Genomic DNA, 16,599 nt, shown 5'->3' on the forward strand with positions numbered 1-16,599 from the left:
TTTAAGATTAAAATACATCAATGTAAGTGAAAATAATTTGGAGATTCTAACCAATCTCTTATTCTTTTTCAAAGTTATTAAAGTTTAACTATTTGTCAAACTACTATAGGTTTTTTTTTTTTATCCAAATAAGAGGGCATATAAATTATGTTAAATAAATCGTTTTCTAAACTATGCTCTCTCAATCAAGGACTTCAAATAATTTGTGACAACTACTTTTTTTTTCAGGACAATAATACGCTTCCATAAAAGAGACATATTACTATGAGACAGCGATTTGCCTCACTAATGTAGTGCTTACATGGCAATTACTATAATACTTTGATAAATTGTACAAAAACTATAGCAAAAGGGTAATTATTTTTAATCAATGATAGTGAATTGGTGAAGAACTCATTCAATTTGCCTATAATATTATTAAACATTCTACAATTAAAAGTTTCGTTACAAACTAAAAAGAATCCGATAAACTTTGAAGAAATTAGAGAAAATATGCTTTGAATCCAAATAATATGGCTCAAAAGTTTTGTTTTTTTTTTTTATCATTCATGAATTCGAATGCTAGATATGGGTTAGACAAATGGACAATTCTTTCTAGATACAGAAGCATTTAGGTCTCACCAAATTTTTAACTGTCTAAATATCTTTCAAACCGTTGCACTACCAAATTACTAAATAATTTCTCTATAATATTATTTAGGGTTGGAGTTGAACCTATGACTTATTTTAGTTACAGGGAAAATATCTACAAGCTCTAATAGGGATTTGGTTGATAATACGACTCAAAAAGTTAGTGGGAGGAGTGTGAATGGGAGTGGGATCGGGACTTGGACTGAGAGTGGGTATGCGAATTAGACAACATTAGCCCAGCGCACGTGGAAGACGACTAGTGACCAAAAAGGTCCCCCAAAGCCCTAAAAAGCGAATAGAGAAAAGAGGAATCCAGTCAAAGCCATCAGAGTCCGAGGAGAGAAATAGAATTGGATCCCGTAAAAAAGCTTTTTTATATATTATTTGGACACCCAATCCTGCCCTTCCTCGTTGCGATTCATGCAGGCAAGCCAAACACGTTACCGTCGTACGAATTATTCCGATTTCTATTTCGGATAACCTTACTTTTATCCCAGATGCCCATCCATCGTCCATTGGAACTCATCTCTTTCTTATTCCCACATACTAATCTCGGCCGTCGGATGGCATCAAGACAGTTGTCTCCGGGAAGAAAGGGTGGGGGTGGGGGGGACCATCGGTGGTGATTGCGGTGCGAAGTCGGACGGTCGTGATGGGGACTCCACACCGATCCCTCGGTGGGGACGCACACGGCACACTTGCTTCGTTGTCTCGGGAGCCGCGTTGAATTGGACCGCACGTGGGGAGATTGGTCCCACCGATTAGTAGGCGGTTGTAGCCTATTTCCCACCTCCATTTTTTATTTTCTCTCTTAATATTAAGCTGCTAATAATCCAATCTCTCCTTTTCAAGTTTGGCTCCTTTATTAACGACCTGGGGGAAACTACAATTTTCACCTAGTAAAAATATGCACATATTAGATTAGAGATTTATATAAAAGTATAGAGAAGAACCTTTTATATTATAATATTTATAATAGTATCTGTATAGATTGATTTGGATATAGATATGAATATAAGATGGCAAGATAGATAAAAAAAGATCTCAATTCATATGCAGCAAAAACTTGAATATGGGATTTGATTAGATTTAATTCGAACATATTTAATATTTTAAAATTTTTATTAATTGTTTTTTTTTTGGTTGAGAAAAGTAGGATTGGATCTTGTTATATTTGTTTAATTATGGAGAAGATAGAGATTGTGGGAGGGTCGAGAAAGAGATAGAATTATAAGACAACTAGCACTAAGAGTTATCAAAGCTCACCGAAGATGAAGGTGGGAAAGTAAGTCTCTGTTGTCTCCAGATATCTAAGAGGGAGAGCTGAAGCCCCGAGGCGGTGGGAGCATCTCTCCCTAAAATTCTATAATTCCTTTTTTTTCACAATGCGTACCACTACATACCCAAAAGATGGTCAGCAGTCTATCGAAGACAAGTTAAAACAAAGTGTTGATTCTAGAGAGACTTGTAAGCTAAGAGACATAGAGGAAGAAAGGAAATGTTTAGGCGCGGAAAGAATGAGTACCAAAAGGGCATAATTATCTCGATGCTTCGTAATAGGTGACAGAGGAATATTAAAGCCTCTCGCAAAAAGGGCAAGGAAAGGGTTTGGAAAACATTTTCTTGGCCACAAGGTCCTATCTCGTTGACGATTCAATTAAGAACAACTATCTAAAAAAATGTCTTGCCTTTGGTAGATAGAGACGACTTCTAAAGACTTTATGTCAATTCCAGTTTGGAGAAGTCAATGAGCAAAAGAGAACTGAGAGAAGTTAAATGAGAATTCGAAGTTGTGCAAAACACTATGTCCGAATTGAAAAAAGGCCTGAGAGAGGAGGGGACGACATAGAGAACATTGATCTTAAAAATTTGATTGACTTAATAGATGAATAAAAATATTCGTGTCTTCCTTCTATATCCTTTTATCTTCTTCTTTTACATCTTGTATGACAATTTATTCAAATATCCTACTATAACTTAATCTTTTCTAATTACTTCAAAATCCACTTCTAATAAGATAGAGAAAGATAAAGTGGGGGCATTTTTATCCATCTAATTTATTTAGCTAATTTTTTAACATTTTTATAACAGAATTTTTAACAAAAAGTTTTAGTGACACAATAAGATAATTCAGGAGTTGTTTGTGTCTACTTTATGTTCTCTTAAAAGAGCAAAAGTGATACATAATAATAATTAGTGGGGTCAAAATATAATTAATATTAGAGTTGCACTTAAAAAGAACAGAACCCTAAAATAGAATGAGGTGTCATAAATTCAATTCCTGGTGAAGCTTATTTTCTTATTTCTATTTTATTAATATCTTACAGTGATCATTTAGTAAGATAGAATAAGTGTGCTTATCCAAAATAAACCCTTTCTATTCTAAAAACACTAGTGTCAATGGTGGAATAAGATTTTAGAATAGAAAAAATAAAATAATAATAAATCCACCACTTTAGAATATGTTTATAATAAAAAGTATTTTCATATAGAATGCCTATTTGTGATATTATTTATATTGTTTAAATTATGATAAATAAAATTAAATTATTTTTGGCCAAGAATTGTAAACACAACTATAAAATAATAATAATAATAATAATATAATTGCTGTTAATTTATATTCAATTTTAAACCCTATTTTCTATCTTTTTGGGAGAAAAGAAAAACAAATATTCATTTACAGCAAACTAGAAACCATTAATTTAATTATGTTTAAATCTTATTCTAACCACTATATATTTTTATTCCAGCAAACTATCAATTAAAAATTAGAATTTGTTAATTGTGCAGCCAAAGGAGCCCACGGAATCCGCAGCTTCCAATCAAGTGCTGCCAAGTATGACTTGTCAAGTTTGAATTGGCTCAGATTCAAACTACGAGCCTTAATCAAACTTATTAAAATAATAGAAAATTGACTAATAGGCAATAGTGGGTTAGCGAACTTGACAGCTTTGCTCCCACGTGCAGCATGTAGTGAAAACGACGCACTAATGCCATAACGGGACCCGGATCCATAATTGCGATATGACCGCACCCGGTGCCACTAACGGGTGGGACCCGCTAAGGCCGTCTTATGCTTATCGGAGCGCTGTAGGGGCGGGTGGGGGAGGCCGAATCCGGTCAACGGTCAGTCGTTGTTGGGGCAGCTGGGCCCGGGGCGCTGTCGATTACTGGTCCTGTAAGGCAAACCCATTGGTCCACGTCGAGAGGACACGTTGGACTCGTACGGCGGGAATCTTGGATGGGAGCAACAGATGCAGGGCCACGTGGGCGTGGGCCCCGGAACACGTCGATAGGTGGTTGACAGCGAGACGTTGGGATCACGTGGAGGTGGGTGGATTTTGACCATTTATACTTTCCTCCTATCTCTTCTCTTTTTTTCCATGAAAAATAAATGGCAGAATATATAAAAGAAGATTTTTGTTTCTTGCCATTATTTATTAGGGATAATTATATTTGAATTCCTCATTTATCACCGCTTCTAGACCGCTTGAACTATTAGAAATATTTCATGGGAGGCTGTAGACTATTTTCTCTCATTCTTCCTTACAAAACATTAGGGTAAACATGTTATATAGATATGCACGTGATTTTTACGTGATGATTTATGAATTGAAATTTAGTATTTTCCTAGCTAAGGTGGATTAGGTGGTGGATGGCGGGCGGTGATGAGAGTGGTATCGGTAGATTTGGAAAAATAAGAAGGGAAGATGAGGGAGAGAGGACTGACGTCTTTCAATAAGGCGGTGGTCTAAATTGAAAGATTGAGAGATAAGGAGAACGAGGGAAAATCAACACTTCATCGTGATTGTGAAGAACAATTTTATTATTCTTGAATACTTTAATATTAATTTTATGCTACATTAAATGTAATAATTACTCTTTAAGTATTAAACTAAATATTAGAATAACTTATACTAGTATTAGTTCTCCTTTTTTATATTAAAAATTAGAATAGTTATGTCTATTTCACTCTTATTCCACAAGTGAACATAAGCTTAGATAGCTAATTAAGTCGAGTTAAATTGAACTAGTTTGTGTTAGAATAGAGGTGATAGTGAAGTTGAATGAGTATCCGAGTCAATAGCTTATTATTCCTCTGGAATACGTTAATGACACAATAAATTTTAACCAATTCAAGTGACTTTTGTCTCCCTCCAATTGGAAATTATCTTGCTTTGATATGATCCCAAATAGTAGATTCCTCTAATATATCTAATTATAGTGTTAGAAGTGTGATATGCAGAAGTTGTCTATTAGTTAACAACTTAAGCTTTTGATTCAGTTAGTTATTTAATGTGATATCAACTCCATTACTCGATAAAACTCCCTGCTTTGTATGCTAAGCTATGTTATATGCATTTAACTATACTTTTGTTAATTTCAAAACCACTATCACACGACGGTTTAGCTTTACGCGAAAGAATTTACTTAGTTGGCTTGTGTAATAAGGCCAATACTAGTATAGTTATTTTACCTTTTCTATAATAGCATAAAAGAGCTTTTATCGATATGAACTATTTTAGTATTTAGTTGTATATTAAAATAATTTGAATTGAATCTATCTATGAAATTAGTTCGCCTCGAATTGCATGAATTTATAACTTACAAAGTTTCAAAAAAGTAATAATATATTCATATGATATAATAATATTATGAAACTAGATGGATTAGATCGGTGAAATTATTACCTTCAATTTTCCTATTCTTATTCAACATTTGGATTCTATCTAGGATGAAACGAAGATCAAACTTAATGGAGAGATGAAGATGGATGGATAAGATTAATTCTGGATTTGTTTTACTTACATCTCTTTATTTTATTCTTTATAAATAGGGTATTATAGTTTGTATCTTAAGAATGAATGAAAGGAATATCGAAGTTTATCTCTATCTTCTCCCCTCTCTCTCACTCACGTCCTTTATTCTGGCCGTCACCCACCACCAAGGCCAACATCCTCTTCCCTTTTCATCTACCACACTTTTCCCTCCTCTTCCTCTCTAATCTTATATCCATTTATTATCCACATCATCTACTTTGCTATCCACACCATTGTTGTCATTTAGACCTAGCGCCGCCATCACTAAACTGCGCACCATCATCACTACAAATATACCCCGAGGGCTAGTCTATATGAAGGAAAAAAAAAGTGATTGAAATGATAGTTGATTAAAGTTATTTTCAAAAGTAAACTAATAATTAGTATACATAAATATATTAAATTGGAAGAGGAGAGGAGATAAGTAGGTATTACTATACTAATATAGACCTAAATAGTTGCTTACTTACTGTACTAGTATACAAAAATTTATATCAGAATAAATATATTTTCCAAGTTTTTAAACCTGAGTTAAGTTCTAGAATTTGGTCAAAGGATTGCAGACTGGAATCTAATTTAGAAAGCAGGACATGTTTCAAAAAACATTGTGTTAATGCAGAAAACTTGCATGTTGCATTCCACCATAAAGATTAGAGGAAGTTCATTTGCTCATTTGGAGGAAATTAGCAGTATGATGATGCTTGCCTGCAAATTGCACTGAAGCACAGCAGCTGCAAAATAGAAAAACATCCAAGAGCAATTCGTTTTGGTGCTTTCAGCTAGCATATTTGACTCATATATATATTCACATCATGGCAAAAAAGACAGTAACTTATGTACAGAAGTGATATAGTGACAGAGATAAGCCTTCTTTGATGAACATTACATGACTGCATAATACTGAACATTTACATATTTATAGAACAGCAGCTAAAGCATGAGCATGGAAAAGTATTGCTCGAATTCTTGATCAATAGTTGTTTTTGACGCACCCAATCGAGCATCTGTAAATGGGGCAGTATCATTAACATTTAGGCACCAAAGTGTAAGGAAGCATATGAAATGAGTTATGACAACAAGTACTCAAATCTATACCATGTCCAACAGCCTGTGCAGATGAAATTTTAGGCATATTTGATGATATATCATTGGAACAATGCATGGCATCCTCACTCACTGCATCTGAAATCATCAGCCCAAGTTTTGCAAATTCTGCGATAGTGTGATCATCGTATGCTTCAATTCCAGGATATAATGCATTCATGTCCTTGCATTGTGGATCAAATTGCAAATCATCCCCTGAAATTTGCTTGTTGCTTTCTTCATCCATGCGATCAATGTCTGATTCTTCTTCTGGTGCAGTTGTTGTTTCTGTGTCATTTACTTCGTTAGGGGAATTCTCATCGGACTCCAAGCTTTCTGGAGTCAGTAACTGATCACGATAGCTACTTGATCGGTCTCGAAATTTGTGTTTCGGCACTGGCATGATCAAATGACTCAACTTCCTTTTCTTGCTCAGTTCGATTCCAATAGGTGAAAGTTCTTCAACAGAATCGGAGCTGCAAAAGTAGGTCACAACATCGTATTCGGTGCGACAACAAGATGCAGTAAATGAAGACTCCCTGACTCATTGCTACAATACTATCCTAAACTCGGCCAAACGAAATAGAAACAAGAAAAGTACAGTAATACTTGATAATTTCAGAATCTGAAACCATACAACCTTAATGTGGGTTTCTTTTCTTAGTGGAGTGCAGCTGCCAAGTTTGCAGAATAACCAAAGTCTCAAACAGTAAGTTGTGTATTTAAATGCTAATCAGCCTTTTCTTTTTTCTTTAGGGAGGTGACATCCCTTTCTCATGTTAACAATGATAAATTTCCATTATTAAGTGTACTGGAAAAGAATGAGCAACAACAACTCACATAGATGCACAACAGTGCAGCTTATCATGGCAGGAAAGAAGCAAAAGCTAAAGCCTATAGATTATGGATACATTATATTATATCAAACTTTTCACAACTGATCTTTCCCTCCATGAGGTCAAAATAAACTCAATGCATCAAAAGCTCAAAAGACTAAAAGCAAGAACTGGAACCTAAATAAATCATAGAATTCAAATAATACAACATGAAAATGACAGCAGGAATCAGTGACCAACAATGGCAGTATTCAACAAACTTCTTAAAGATCACAAAACTGCAAAGCAATATATCTCAGAATACTAATCTGACACCAATAAATGCAAATAAACTTATCAAAGCCATCTCATTACTCGTATGAAATGAGGGAACTAGATGAAACAAAAGATTCAGTATGTAAAATGTTCAAAGGACGATATATTCCTTCTCATCGTGCTATACTAATAGATACGGTGAAGGCTAAACCAACCCCGTAGAAGATCAAGAAGAAGAAATCAAAGTCTACAACTGGGTGCGAAACAACTAAAAGGGCGTGTGGATTCATTAAAGACTATAGTGATCATAAGACACTAAATTGACAAACTCTTTAAGCACTGACATAGAGTGTCTGAAATTTTTGGACCAAATTAGATCCGATGTGAAAAATTAAAGCTTGGCAAAGGGACTTTGAGGCAGCAATAAAAGGAAGGAGATTAAATGGGATAAAAAGAAAGAATTTTCCAACCTATTGAACGTAGTCTTCTTCTCCAAGTCTTCATCCATGCAAGAAATCAGAGGAGGAGGAGCAAGGATTGAACTCGAATTTGGGATTCGGATGCTAAATTTGTGGCTTTCTTACTGTTTGGGCGACCCTTGATTCGTGCGAGCAAATATCGCAATGTCTAGCGCGAATCTCGAGGTGAAGATGAACGGCAGATCGGCTGGGAATTTCTTACCGCGACGCCGACGACGCCGAAGTGCCTCACCGACGATGGATAACTCCTATGCGAAAGTTACATATAAGACCTCAACTTTAATAGAAATTTGATGTTTAAATTATAACCATGCTCACATTTTATGTTGCTTGCAAATAGGATTTACTTTGCTGCAATCATATATTAAATATGTACATAAAAGGTATATTAATGAATAAGTAAAATGTGATCATTTTTTATAATAAGGAAAATTATACTTTACCGCCATTCTGCTTAGCCCTAAATTTATTTCACCTTCTATAATTTTATTTGTCTCACTTTATCCCAGTTTATATCTTATTTAAAACCGTTACTTTTTCTGTTATATTTGATCAAATTAGATGTCGAATTTAAAGATTCTCGTTAGAAACAAAGTTGTATAAGTTTAGATAAACTTTCTATCGTATTTAAAAAATATTGATTGAATTTCAATTGACAAAAACTTATATATTTTTATTATATCTTTGTCATCTAAAATCAGATTGATATCATATTTTAAATGCATTGAAAATTTATTCAATCATCTATAACTTTATATCTAATGAAGATCTTTTATTTGACTCATAATTTAGTTAAATATAATAAAAAAAAAGTAATAGTTGTACTTTAGTCTATACCACAAGGAGTGAAGTAACACTAATTATAAAATAGTGAAGTGATTTTAAGTCTAACCTGGTAAGAGAAAATATATAAATTTTAATTTTCTTATAAAAAATAATGTGCATAGAAGTTATGCACTGCTTATAATGCATTTATACATATAAAAGGTGGGCATCATAGAGACAAAAGTGGCTTTGTTTGGGTTTTAGTCAGTGCTTACTAGTATGATCATAGAGTTGAATTATTTTATAAATCATCCAGTCTATTGCATTAAAAAAAAAGTATCTAGATTTAAGATATATTATTTCCACCTTAGCTAGTGCCAGGAACCACATGAGTTCTTGAGAAAAATACTACTATGAAATCTATGATGTCTTCTCTTCAACTTTGTAGAAGAGTTATCAGGCCAAAACATAATAAGAAGAAGAAGAAAAAAGAATCTTTATAGAAGAGACATGGCTAGCTATATGAGAGTCAAGTCTCAAACATAGGGCTTCTCTGCCATAATTATTTCTTTAATATTAAAGAAATAATATTTATTAAGACCTAGATGATAGAAAGCTCCATGGCAGGAGTTTCTGACTATTTTAAGTCTGCCATTTTTTTAAAATATTTTTATAATGTGTTTAATTCATCTTAAAATTTAATTATGTGATTAGGTAAATTATAAAACTGTTAACTAAGACGACGATTTTTAAAATAATAGTTGCTGACCTGTTAACGACGTATATTAAAAAAGTTATTAATTTTTAGAGAAATTTTTATATAAGTCACTAGAATTTCCAATTCAACAATTTTGAAATACAAATTGCTCCCTAGAACTTAATAGTTTTTTTACTGCTTTTTAAATTTTTATACAAGTCGCTAACTTATATTTGGAAGCCGTTATACTTAATTTTGAATTTAAGTTTTGAAATATACTAATATGCCTAAAAGAGATGGTTGCAATTGTGGTAAAGACCATTCTCCATATATTAGAGATATGAATACTTGTGCATAAGTCAAGATGGCCGAGTTGGTCTAAGGCGCCAGTTTCAGGTACTGGTCCGAAAGGGCATGGGTTCGAATCCCATTCTTGACAGTTTATTAATTATCCTAAGTTGATAGTTTTTTGGTTTTCTAAACTTCAGATTCTTCCCTATCTAGTTTACTTGTGGATTCAACTCATTTTATACATATGATGTTTGTCAATTTTATTCTCCTTGGCATATTGTCGAGCAACATGACTGCTCATTTCTATATAGGCAATTACAAAAGATCAGCTTGCAAATTATGTAACTCAGAATGTATTAGAAACTTGTTACTTTTATCATTTCCTTGCAAAGATTGGTGTTGAAATAATGATAATTGCTTAACTAGCTGGGCTTTCAGTTTGTCTCTTGCTTCTGATGTATTGCTGAAGCTCCAGTGATTTTTTTTGTTCTTTTTCACATGCAGAATGGAGAATTAGAGTACAGTGAGAACTATAAGATATATGCTTCCATTACTCACCTTAATCACACAAGAGTACCAGATATTGCAACAAACTTTATGTATTACTTGGCCTGGAAAAAACCCATGTTCAAATAATCACAGATCATTCTCATGCAAGAAAAGCAGGTGATACAGAAATGCTGCCAGCCAAACGAAATGAGGCAGAACTTCGAACTCTCATCATACGAACTGCGAATACAAATGCAGCTCCCCATCCTTGTACTGTCCGGCATGCCGATAAGTTGATATTAGTCTGCAGCTACCTGAGGGTAATAGTGCTCGTTAAGAAGTCTTACTGACTCTAAAGAAATGATGTAAATGTTAGCTACCATATGAAGACAAGCAATTCAACAAATCTGCTAGCAGCCCATTCATTCTCTTGTGCCATCAGTTATTCTTTTAGGGCTTTATAAGGAGCAGGGGAAGGTAATGCTTATTGTTTTAGTTAGCAATCAGTCCGTAAGGGAAAAATGACTGCAGATTGAAGAGTTCTGACAACAAAGTGAAGCAATCTATGTAATAGAGTAATGCATCATAGTATCAGGAAGTTACAGAAACAATAAAATGTCCCCAGAAAAAAAATTAAATAGGGAAGGGGTTTCAATTTCAATTTATCTAGCTGAAGATGAAATCACATGCTGCCACTAATTAAAGGAAGTCTCCCTTGTTTCATTATAATAACCTGCCGAAAAAGTTTCTACTGATTCTGCATACTACACACTATTGTGACAAATGCTAGGTTGCCGGATTAAAATTGAATGATGCTTGGAGTCCTAGTTTTTTTACTCACAAAAATGATTCTTCTTACTTATTACAAGTTACCTGGTGCTATGGTTCCTTGTAAATACTATTTCAAGAAACACTGAAGTGCTGTGGAAATAATGCAGACGCAGAAAGAGCATAGAAGGTTGTAGGCCTCAAGGATCCATGTTTTTATCTTCTTGAAAATGTTTGACAATGATTACCAAGTTGCACAAGGTGACCACCCCTGATATTTTAATTGTGATTATTGTTGAAGAATAAGAACACTTATAAAAGGTCTAGAAGAATAACTGAATAAGTCAATGTTCCCCATATCGAGCAGTATGTAGTGTGCCATTAGATACATAATGTGCTGAAAGGAATTTTGCTTAATACTGGTTAGCATGTCTTTACTGCCCCTGTGACTCCATGTGCCAACTGCCGACCTTCTTCCGTCATATATCAACCATGTGCCAACCTCATGCTTCTCTATACCGAATGTGCACAGATTATTTGGCACGGAAATTTGCCACTCCATGCTAGTCAACATATACTGATAACCAACGAGCAAACACCTTGTTCCACCAGTATGAAAATCCTTGAAATTCGGCAAAAAAGTCATATTTATATAATGAAATAAGATATCTAGTTTCATATGCATATTTGCTTATGATCACCTCTTGAGGCAACTACTGTACTATAAACCCACAACAAATAAAGTTTCTTGGTTCAAATAACAGCCCCTGCTAATCTGCTCTGGTACAGAAAAAAAAAACATTTAACAAATTATCCTCCCTTCGCTATGTAATTTGGGGTAACCCATCTTAATAATGATTTCTCATCACTCTTTTCCTAATCATGCCTTACTATTTCTCTCATACTCATCATCTTTCTCTCTATAACTATGAAATTTTTAAGAACTGATCAGAAATCCACCTCATAACAGGAATCATGCTCACAAGTATATATACAATCCGGTCTATTCTATATTATATTGTTATAAAGTTTCAATAATCATAGATATTAAGGTCTGAAACAGTTACAACCTTGTTAAAACTTAAAAGAGCTAACAGGGATCAAGATTATAGCTTAAGTGTTTGCATTATATGAAAGTTGATCCCCCGGAGAATTTAAAGGATAGACATTCTGATGTACATGCAGGCTGAGGAAGTAAATTGGCCAGAACAGTTAGGGCTTTCGCATACTCGGTTGGGCATTGATCCTACTAAAAGTCTTTTTTCTTCGTTCTAGATACCTACAAAATAAGTTTGATAAGGCATACAAGATAAGCAAAAGAAAATGATTGTGTCTAAGTATACTTGGTGAATTTAAACAGATATTTCCATTCATCTAAGTTTTTCTCTTCCTCTTTCCATATTCTTCTATAATGTGAAAAACCTCTTGGTTTGTAGCTGTCTAGGATCCAACAAAGACAGAAAGGAATAGTTGGTTTTATGTAATTCAATGACTCAACATGCATCTGAATTTCTTATCATGACAAGAATACCATTTTTTACTGTCTCAAATGCAGTAAAACACACATAAATCAATTAATCAAGGGACTAAAAAAACTGAAAGAAAAAGAGAAACAAATATTCGCTCACATTGGTAGCATGGAGCTAATCATCCTCTTCCTCAATTTTTTGGCCAAAACCTCTCGGCCCAGCCCTTGCCTTGACCTTTTTCTTCTTCCCACCTTTCTTTTTGTTTTCAGACTCTTCTTTCTCAAACTTATCTCTCTCCCTTTTCTGCAGAAAATCTTGCACTGCCAAGTAGATCACCTGCCCCAGTTGCAAAATTAGCGACGACTCAAGCCACAAAAACTCTCCTTTAACACAATAACAGTAGAGTCCACCATCAAAACAACTGGAATAAGAAATAAATTAAATTCAAATAGTAGCCCTTGAAAAGCTAAAAGGCCACCAACCAACCCACATAGCATTAGAGTCATGGAAATAAGAAAGTTACCCCAATTGTGAGAATGGAGAGACTAACGAACGCAATGGCGAGAAGAGCCCCGACGATAGAGGAGACGGCGCCATCCTCGGTGGAGGGCGGAATCAACTGTTGGGCTTTCTCTATCGCGGCCTCAGAAGGCAAGGCATCTCCTGTGCCAGCGCAAATCCTCCAAACCTGAGACCTTTGCCCTTGAACTTTGCCTACTACTCTTCTCCGCCGTAAGAGCGCAGACGAGGTCTCTGGGAGAGTTGGATTCGCGAGGTTGGAGATGGAAAAGGAGATGGATTTAGGAGCAGTGATGAGAAATAGGGACGGAGGCATCGATGCTACTGTTGCCAATGCCATCCTCTCATCTGGAGCTCCTTGGGACGAGGAAGAGGGTGGGAGGAGAGCTAACCGGAGAAACGGTGGGCCCCCTTGGTGGATTAGATTCTTTATCTCTTACAAAATTTACACTAAGGCCCCGCAAAATTTCCAAATTTTGAGTTGATAACCACAAGCACAATCCTCCAATATAATAATTAGGCATATACTTATAATAACCCTATTCCAATTCCTAACATTAATACAATAATCTCGATTTCCTCTCTTTAATTACAAATCTAAGGATTAGAAAATTATCGAGAAATAGTTAGGTCGGCAAGCTTTATTATTCTCCACTTCTTTCACCATTTGAGTATAAAAGCTAACAATTTAAGAGATTAGATTCAAATTAAATTTAAATTTATCTTATTTGATTCAAAATGATAAGCTACCACTTCAAACCTCTCTCTCTCTGCTGTCAAAATAATCAAATCGAATAAAAACCATGTTTCTTTAGTCGCTCTCTCTAACTGGTTTAGGAGAGAGATCTCCTTTATACCCTTTAAGTCTATCAATGGCTAGATCTGTGTTTCATACTGAAGACATACATAAAAAGGAGAGGCTATTTACACCAAAAATTCTTCAAAGTTTTGATAATAGTAAGATTGAGCTCGAACTAATTACACTCATTTTCTATACTACATAAATTTTTTTATAAGGAAGTGTCCCTAATTTATATTGGAGGTATGTACAAAAGCCTAATCTTGTTATTACCATAACTAAAGGAGGATATGAAAGAAAGCTCTAATGTAATGTGAAATTTGAGCCCATATGCCTAAAATAAAACAATTAGAAAAAAAAAAGGTAGAATCATGAAGGAAAAGAATGTGGCAAGAGTTAACATATAAACAAATTTCCAATTTAACAACTTTTTTGTCAAAAGGAATCAAATGCCTTCTAAATGTCCATTTTGAAACAATTACAGGAGTATGAAAATGGGATGCAGATCCTCTACACCTATTTTGGATCAGCTAAACTTCATGGGTATACAGATAACCAAACAAATTCAAAAGAAGTGCATCTCTGTACAAAGGTTCTTCTGACTATGTTCCCAGATGGTATTTGAATTAGTGTGTCTTCATTCAAAAGCATATCGTCAAGTAATTTGCATCCAAGTGCACCCCATAAACTTCTTATGTCTCCTTTTCTTGATCAGCTTCTTCATCTTGACAGCATCTAGTCTTCTTCCTGCACCCACAAGCAAATTTGATAGCAGCACACGGCTCGCTGCACTCTCTGGCTCAAGCTTAGATAAACTCGAAGCGGCAATCGTCGCAAGCTCAATATGACCATGATCTCGGCAAGCCCCTAGCAGTGCTCCCCAGACAAAAGAATCTGGCTCTATGGGCATATCCTTGATCAGATCATAAGCCTCAACAAGCTTCCCTGCTCGGCCGAGTAAATCCACCATGCAAGCATAGTGCTCTAACCTTGGTTCAATTCCATGTTCTTCTTGCATGGACTGGAATAAGCTCTTTCCTGTTTCAACCATTCCTGCGTGACTACATGCTGTAAAAATTGCTGTAAATGTTAGGTGGTCTGGTTTCATGCTGTTGTTCTCCATCTGATTGAAAAGCTTGATTGCATCGTCGCAGTATCCAGAATTTGCCAACCCAAAGATCATGGCATTCCATGAAACGGTACTCCTTTCTCTCATGTTATCAAAGATTTTTTTCGCTTCAGATATAAGCCCGCACTTGGCATACATATCAACAAGAGAGCTACTCACAAGCAAGTCATCTTCAACACCTAGTACGACAGCATAACCATGGATCTCCTTCCCATGTCTCACATCAGCGACATTAGCGCAAGCTGGCAAGAGACTAGCAATTGTCACAGAGCTTGGAGGAATTCCCGCACTGACCACCATCTCCCGGAACATCCCAAGAGCCTTCTCATAGTGAAAATTCAGCACAAACCCAGATATAATTGAAGTCCAAGTGAACACATCAGGCTCAATCCCTTCGATCCGCATCATTACAAACAGATCAATCGCCATCTGATCATTACCCTGACGAAAGAACCCAGAAATCAGTGCATTCCAAGTTACAATATCCGCTTCTAGTCCAAAAGATCTCATCTTGACGAATAAAACCACCGCAGTCTCCGCTAATCCCCGATGGGCATAGCCCGAAATCATGGAATTCCAAACAACTAAATCCCTATCAGCCATTTTATCGAACAATAGTCGGGCAACGCCGAGAAGGCCACATTTGGAGTACATATCGATGAGGGCACTACTGATGAAGGGATCCGAATCGAGACAACAGCGAGCGATCAAACTGTGTAAAACCTTTCCAGTTCTCAGATCGGAGAGGTTAGCACAAGCTCGGAGAACACTGGGAAGGACATAGCGCTGTTGCCCAAAGCCTTCTCTTTGCATTTGGTGGAAGAAATGGAGGGTATCTTTGTAAAGACCTTGGCGGGAAGAGCGAGCGATCAGAGTGATCCAGCGGCTGAGGTTTCTTTTGGACATCACGTTTCTAGTTTCATTCATTTCCGGATTAAAAGGATACCATGCCTCAATAGTTTGGAATGCAAATAGTGTGCAGTTTATTATCTCAAGAATATGGCGGAGGAATAAGAATATATACAATTTAGAGCTCATGAGGTTAGATAGCTCATCATGGTCTCACTTAAAAGGCTTAATTATGAACTAAACAATAAGGTGGTTTGAGTTACGATCTCTAGATATATTTTTGAGTTAATTGCACTTTGACTCATCCAATTCTACTTTTTAACTTAAGCATGTAACTCCTCGTAGTCTAAACTAAAGTATAACTGTTATTTTTTCTGTCATATTAAAATAAATTATATATTGAATTTAAAAATATTTGTTAGAGAAAAGTTTTAGAGAATTTGATAAACTTTCTAGTATATTTAAAATAATATCGTCAATATATTTATCATATTTTTGTTATCTAAAATTCTATTAATATTATAGGGATCTCTAAAATCGATATCGAATTTGACTATATCCGATTAAAAAAGAAAAATAACGATTATATTCTAATATATGCAAACCTCCAAAGTAGCAAGTTTTTAGATTTGATCTCTCTTGCAAAGTGAAATATAAGAAAATATTGCCAAACGACAAGAAAATCTGACCAAGGAAAAATCAAGAATCATGAGTAACA

The 16,599-nt window shown here is 35.2% G+C and overlaps 3 protein-coding genes and 1 non-coding gene across 6 annotated transcripts; 1 reads left to right on the plus strand and 3 right to left on the minus strand.

Moving 5' to 3' along the window:
- Positions 1-6,223: 6,223 nt before the first annotated feature.
- LOC140778548 (uncharacterized) lies at positions 6,224-8,364 on the minus strand. The gene is made up of 3 exons (XM_073123333.1): positions 8,098-8,364; positions 6,549-7,012; positions 6,224-6,457 (listed from the first exon to the last, which is right to left on the minus strand). Exons 1-3 carry the CDS (start codon positions 8,133-8,135, stop codon positions 6,384-6,386), a joined length of 576 nt encoding a protein of 191 aa, XP_072979434.1. The 5' UTR covers positions 8,136-8,364; the 3' UTR covers positions 6,224-6,383.
- A 1,562-nt stretch (positions 8,365-9,926) lies between these two features.
- On the plus strand, positions 9,927-10,007 carry TRNAL-CAG (transfer RNA leucine (anticodon CAG)). The gene has a single exon. It is a non-coding gene; the product is annotated as a tRNA-Leu (tRNA).
- Positions 10,008-10,440: 433 nt separating this feature from the next.
- On the minus strand, positions 10,441-13,515 carry LOC140776908 (uncharacterized). Of its 3 annotated transcripts, none has more exons than XM_073120740.1 (3): positions 13,109-13,515; positions 12,745-12,921; positions 10,441-10,662 (listed from the first exon to the last, which is right to left on the minus strand). In XM_073120740.1, the coding sequence occupies exons 1-2, from the start codon at positions 13,442-13,444 to the stop codon at positions 12,760-12,762; spliced, it is 498 nt and encodes a 165-aa protein (XP_072976841.1). In that variant the 5' UTR covers positions 13,445-13,515; the 3' UTR covers positions 10,441-10,662; positions 12,745-12,759. The 3 variants fall into 3 exon arrangements, with proteins under 3 accessions (XP_072976841.1, XP_072976842.1, XP_072976843.1); XM_073120741.1 differs by lacking the exon at positions 10,441-10,662 and adding an exon at positions 10,676-11,738; XM_073120742.1 differs by lacking the exon at positions 10,441-10,662 and adding an exon at positions 11,764-12,395.
- Positions 13,516-14,305: 790 nt separating this feature from the next.
- On the minus strand, positions 14,306-16,098 carry LOC140778971 (pentatricopeptide repeat-containing protein At5g59600). Its single transcript, XM_073123890.1, has one exon. The coding sequence runs from the start codon at positions 16,068-16,070 to the stop codon at positions 14,559-14,561; it is 1,512 nt and encodes a 503-aa protein (XP_072979991.1). The 5' UTR covers positions 16,071-16,098; the 3' UTR covers positions 14,306-14,558.
- Positions 16,099-16,599: the final 501 nt, after the last annotated feature.

This window comes from Typha angustifolia, chromosome 15 (assembly GCF_048772165.1).
Source record: "Typha angustifolia cultivar Huaian chromosome 15, ASM4877216v1, whole genome shotgun sequence".
NCBI lineage: Eukaryota > Viridiplantae > Streptophyta > Magnoliopsida > Poales > Typhaceae > Typha > Typha angustifolia.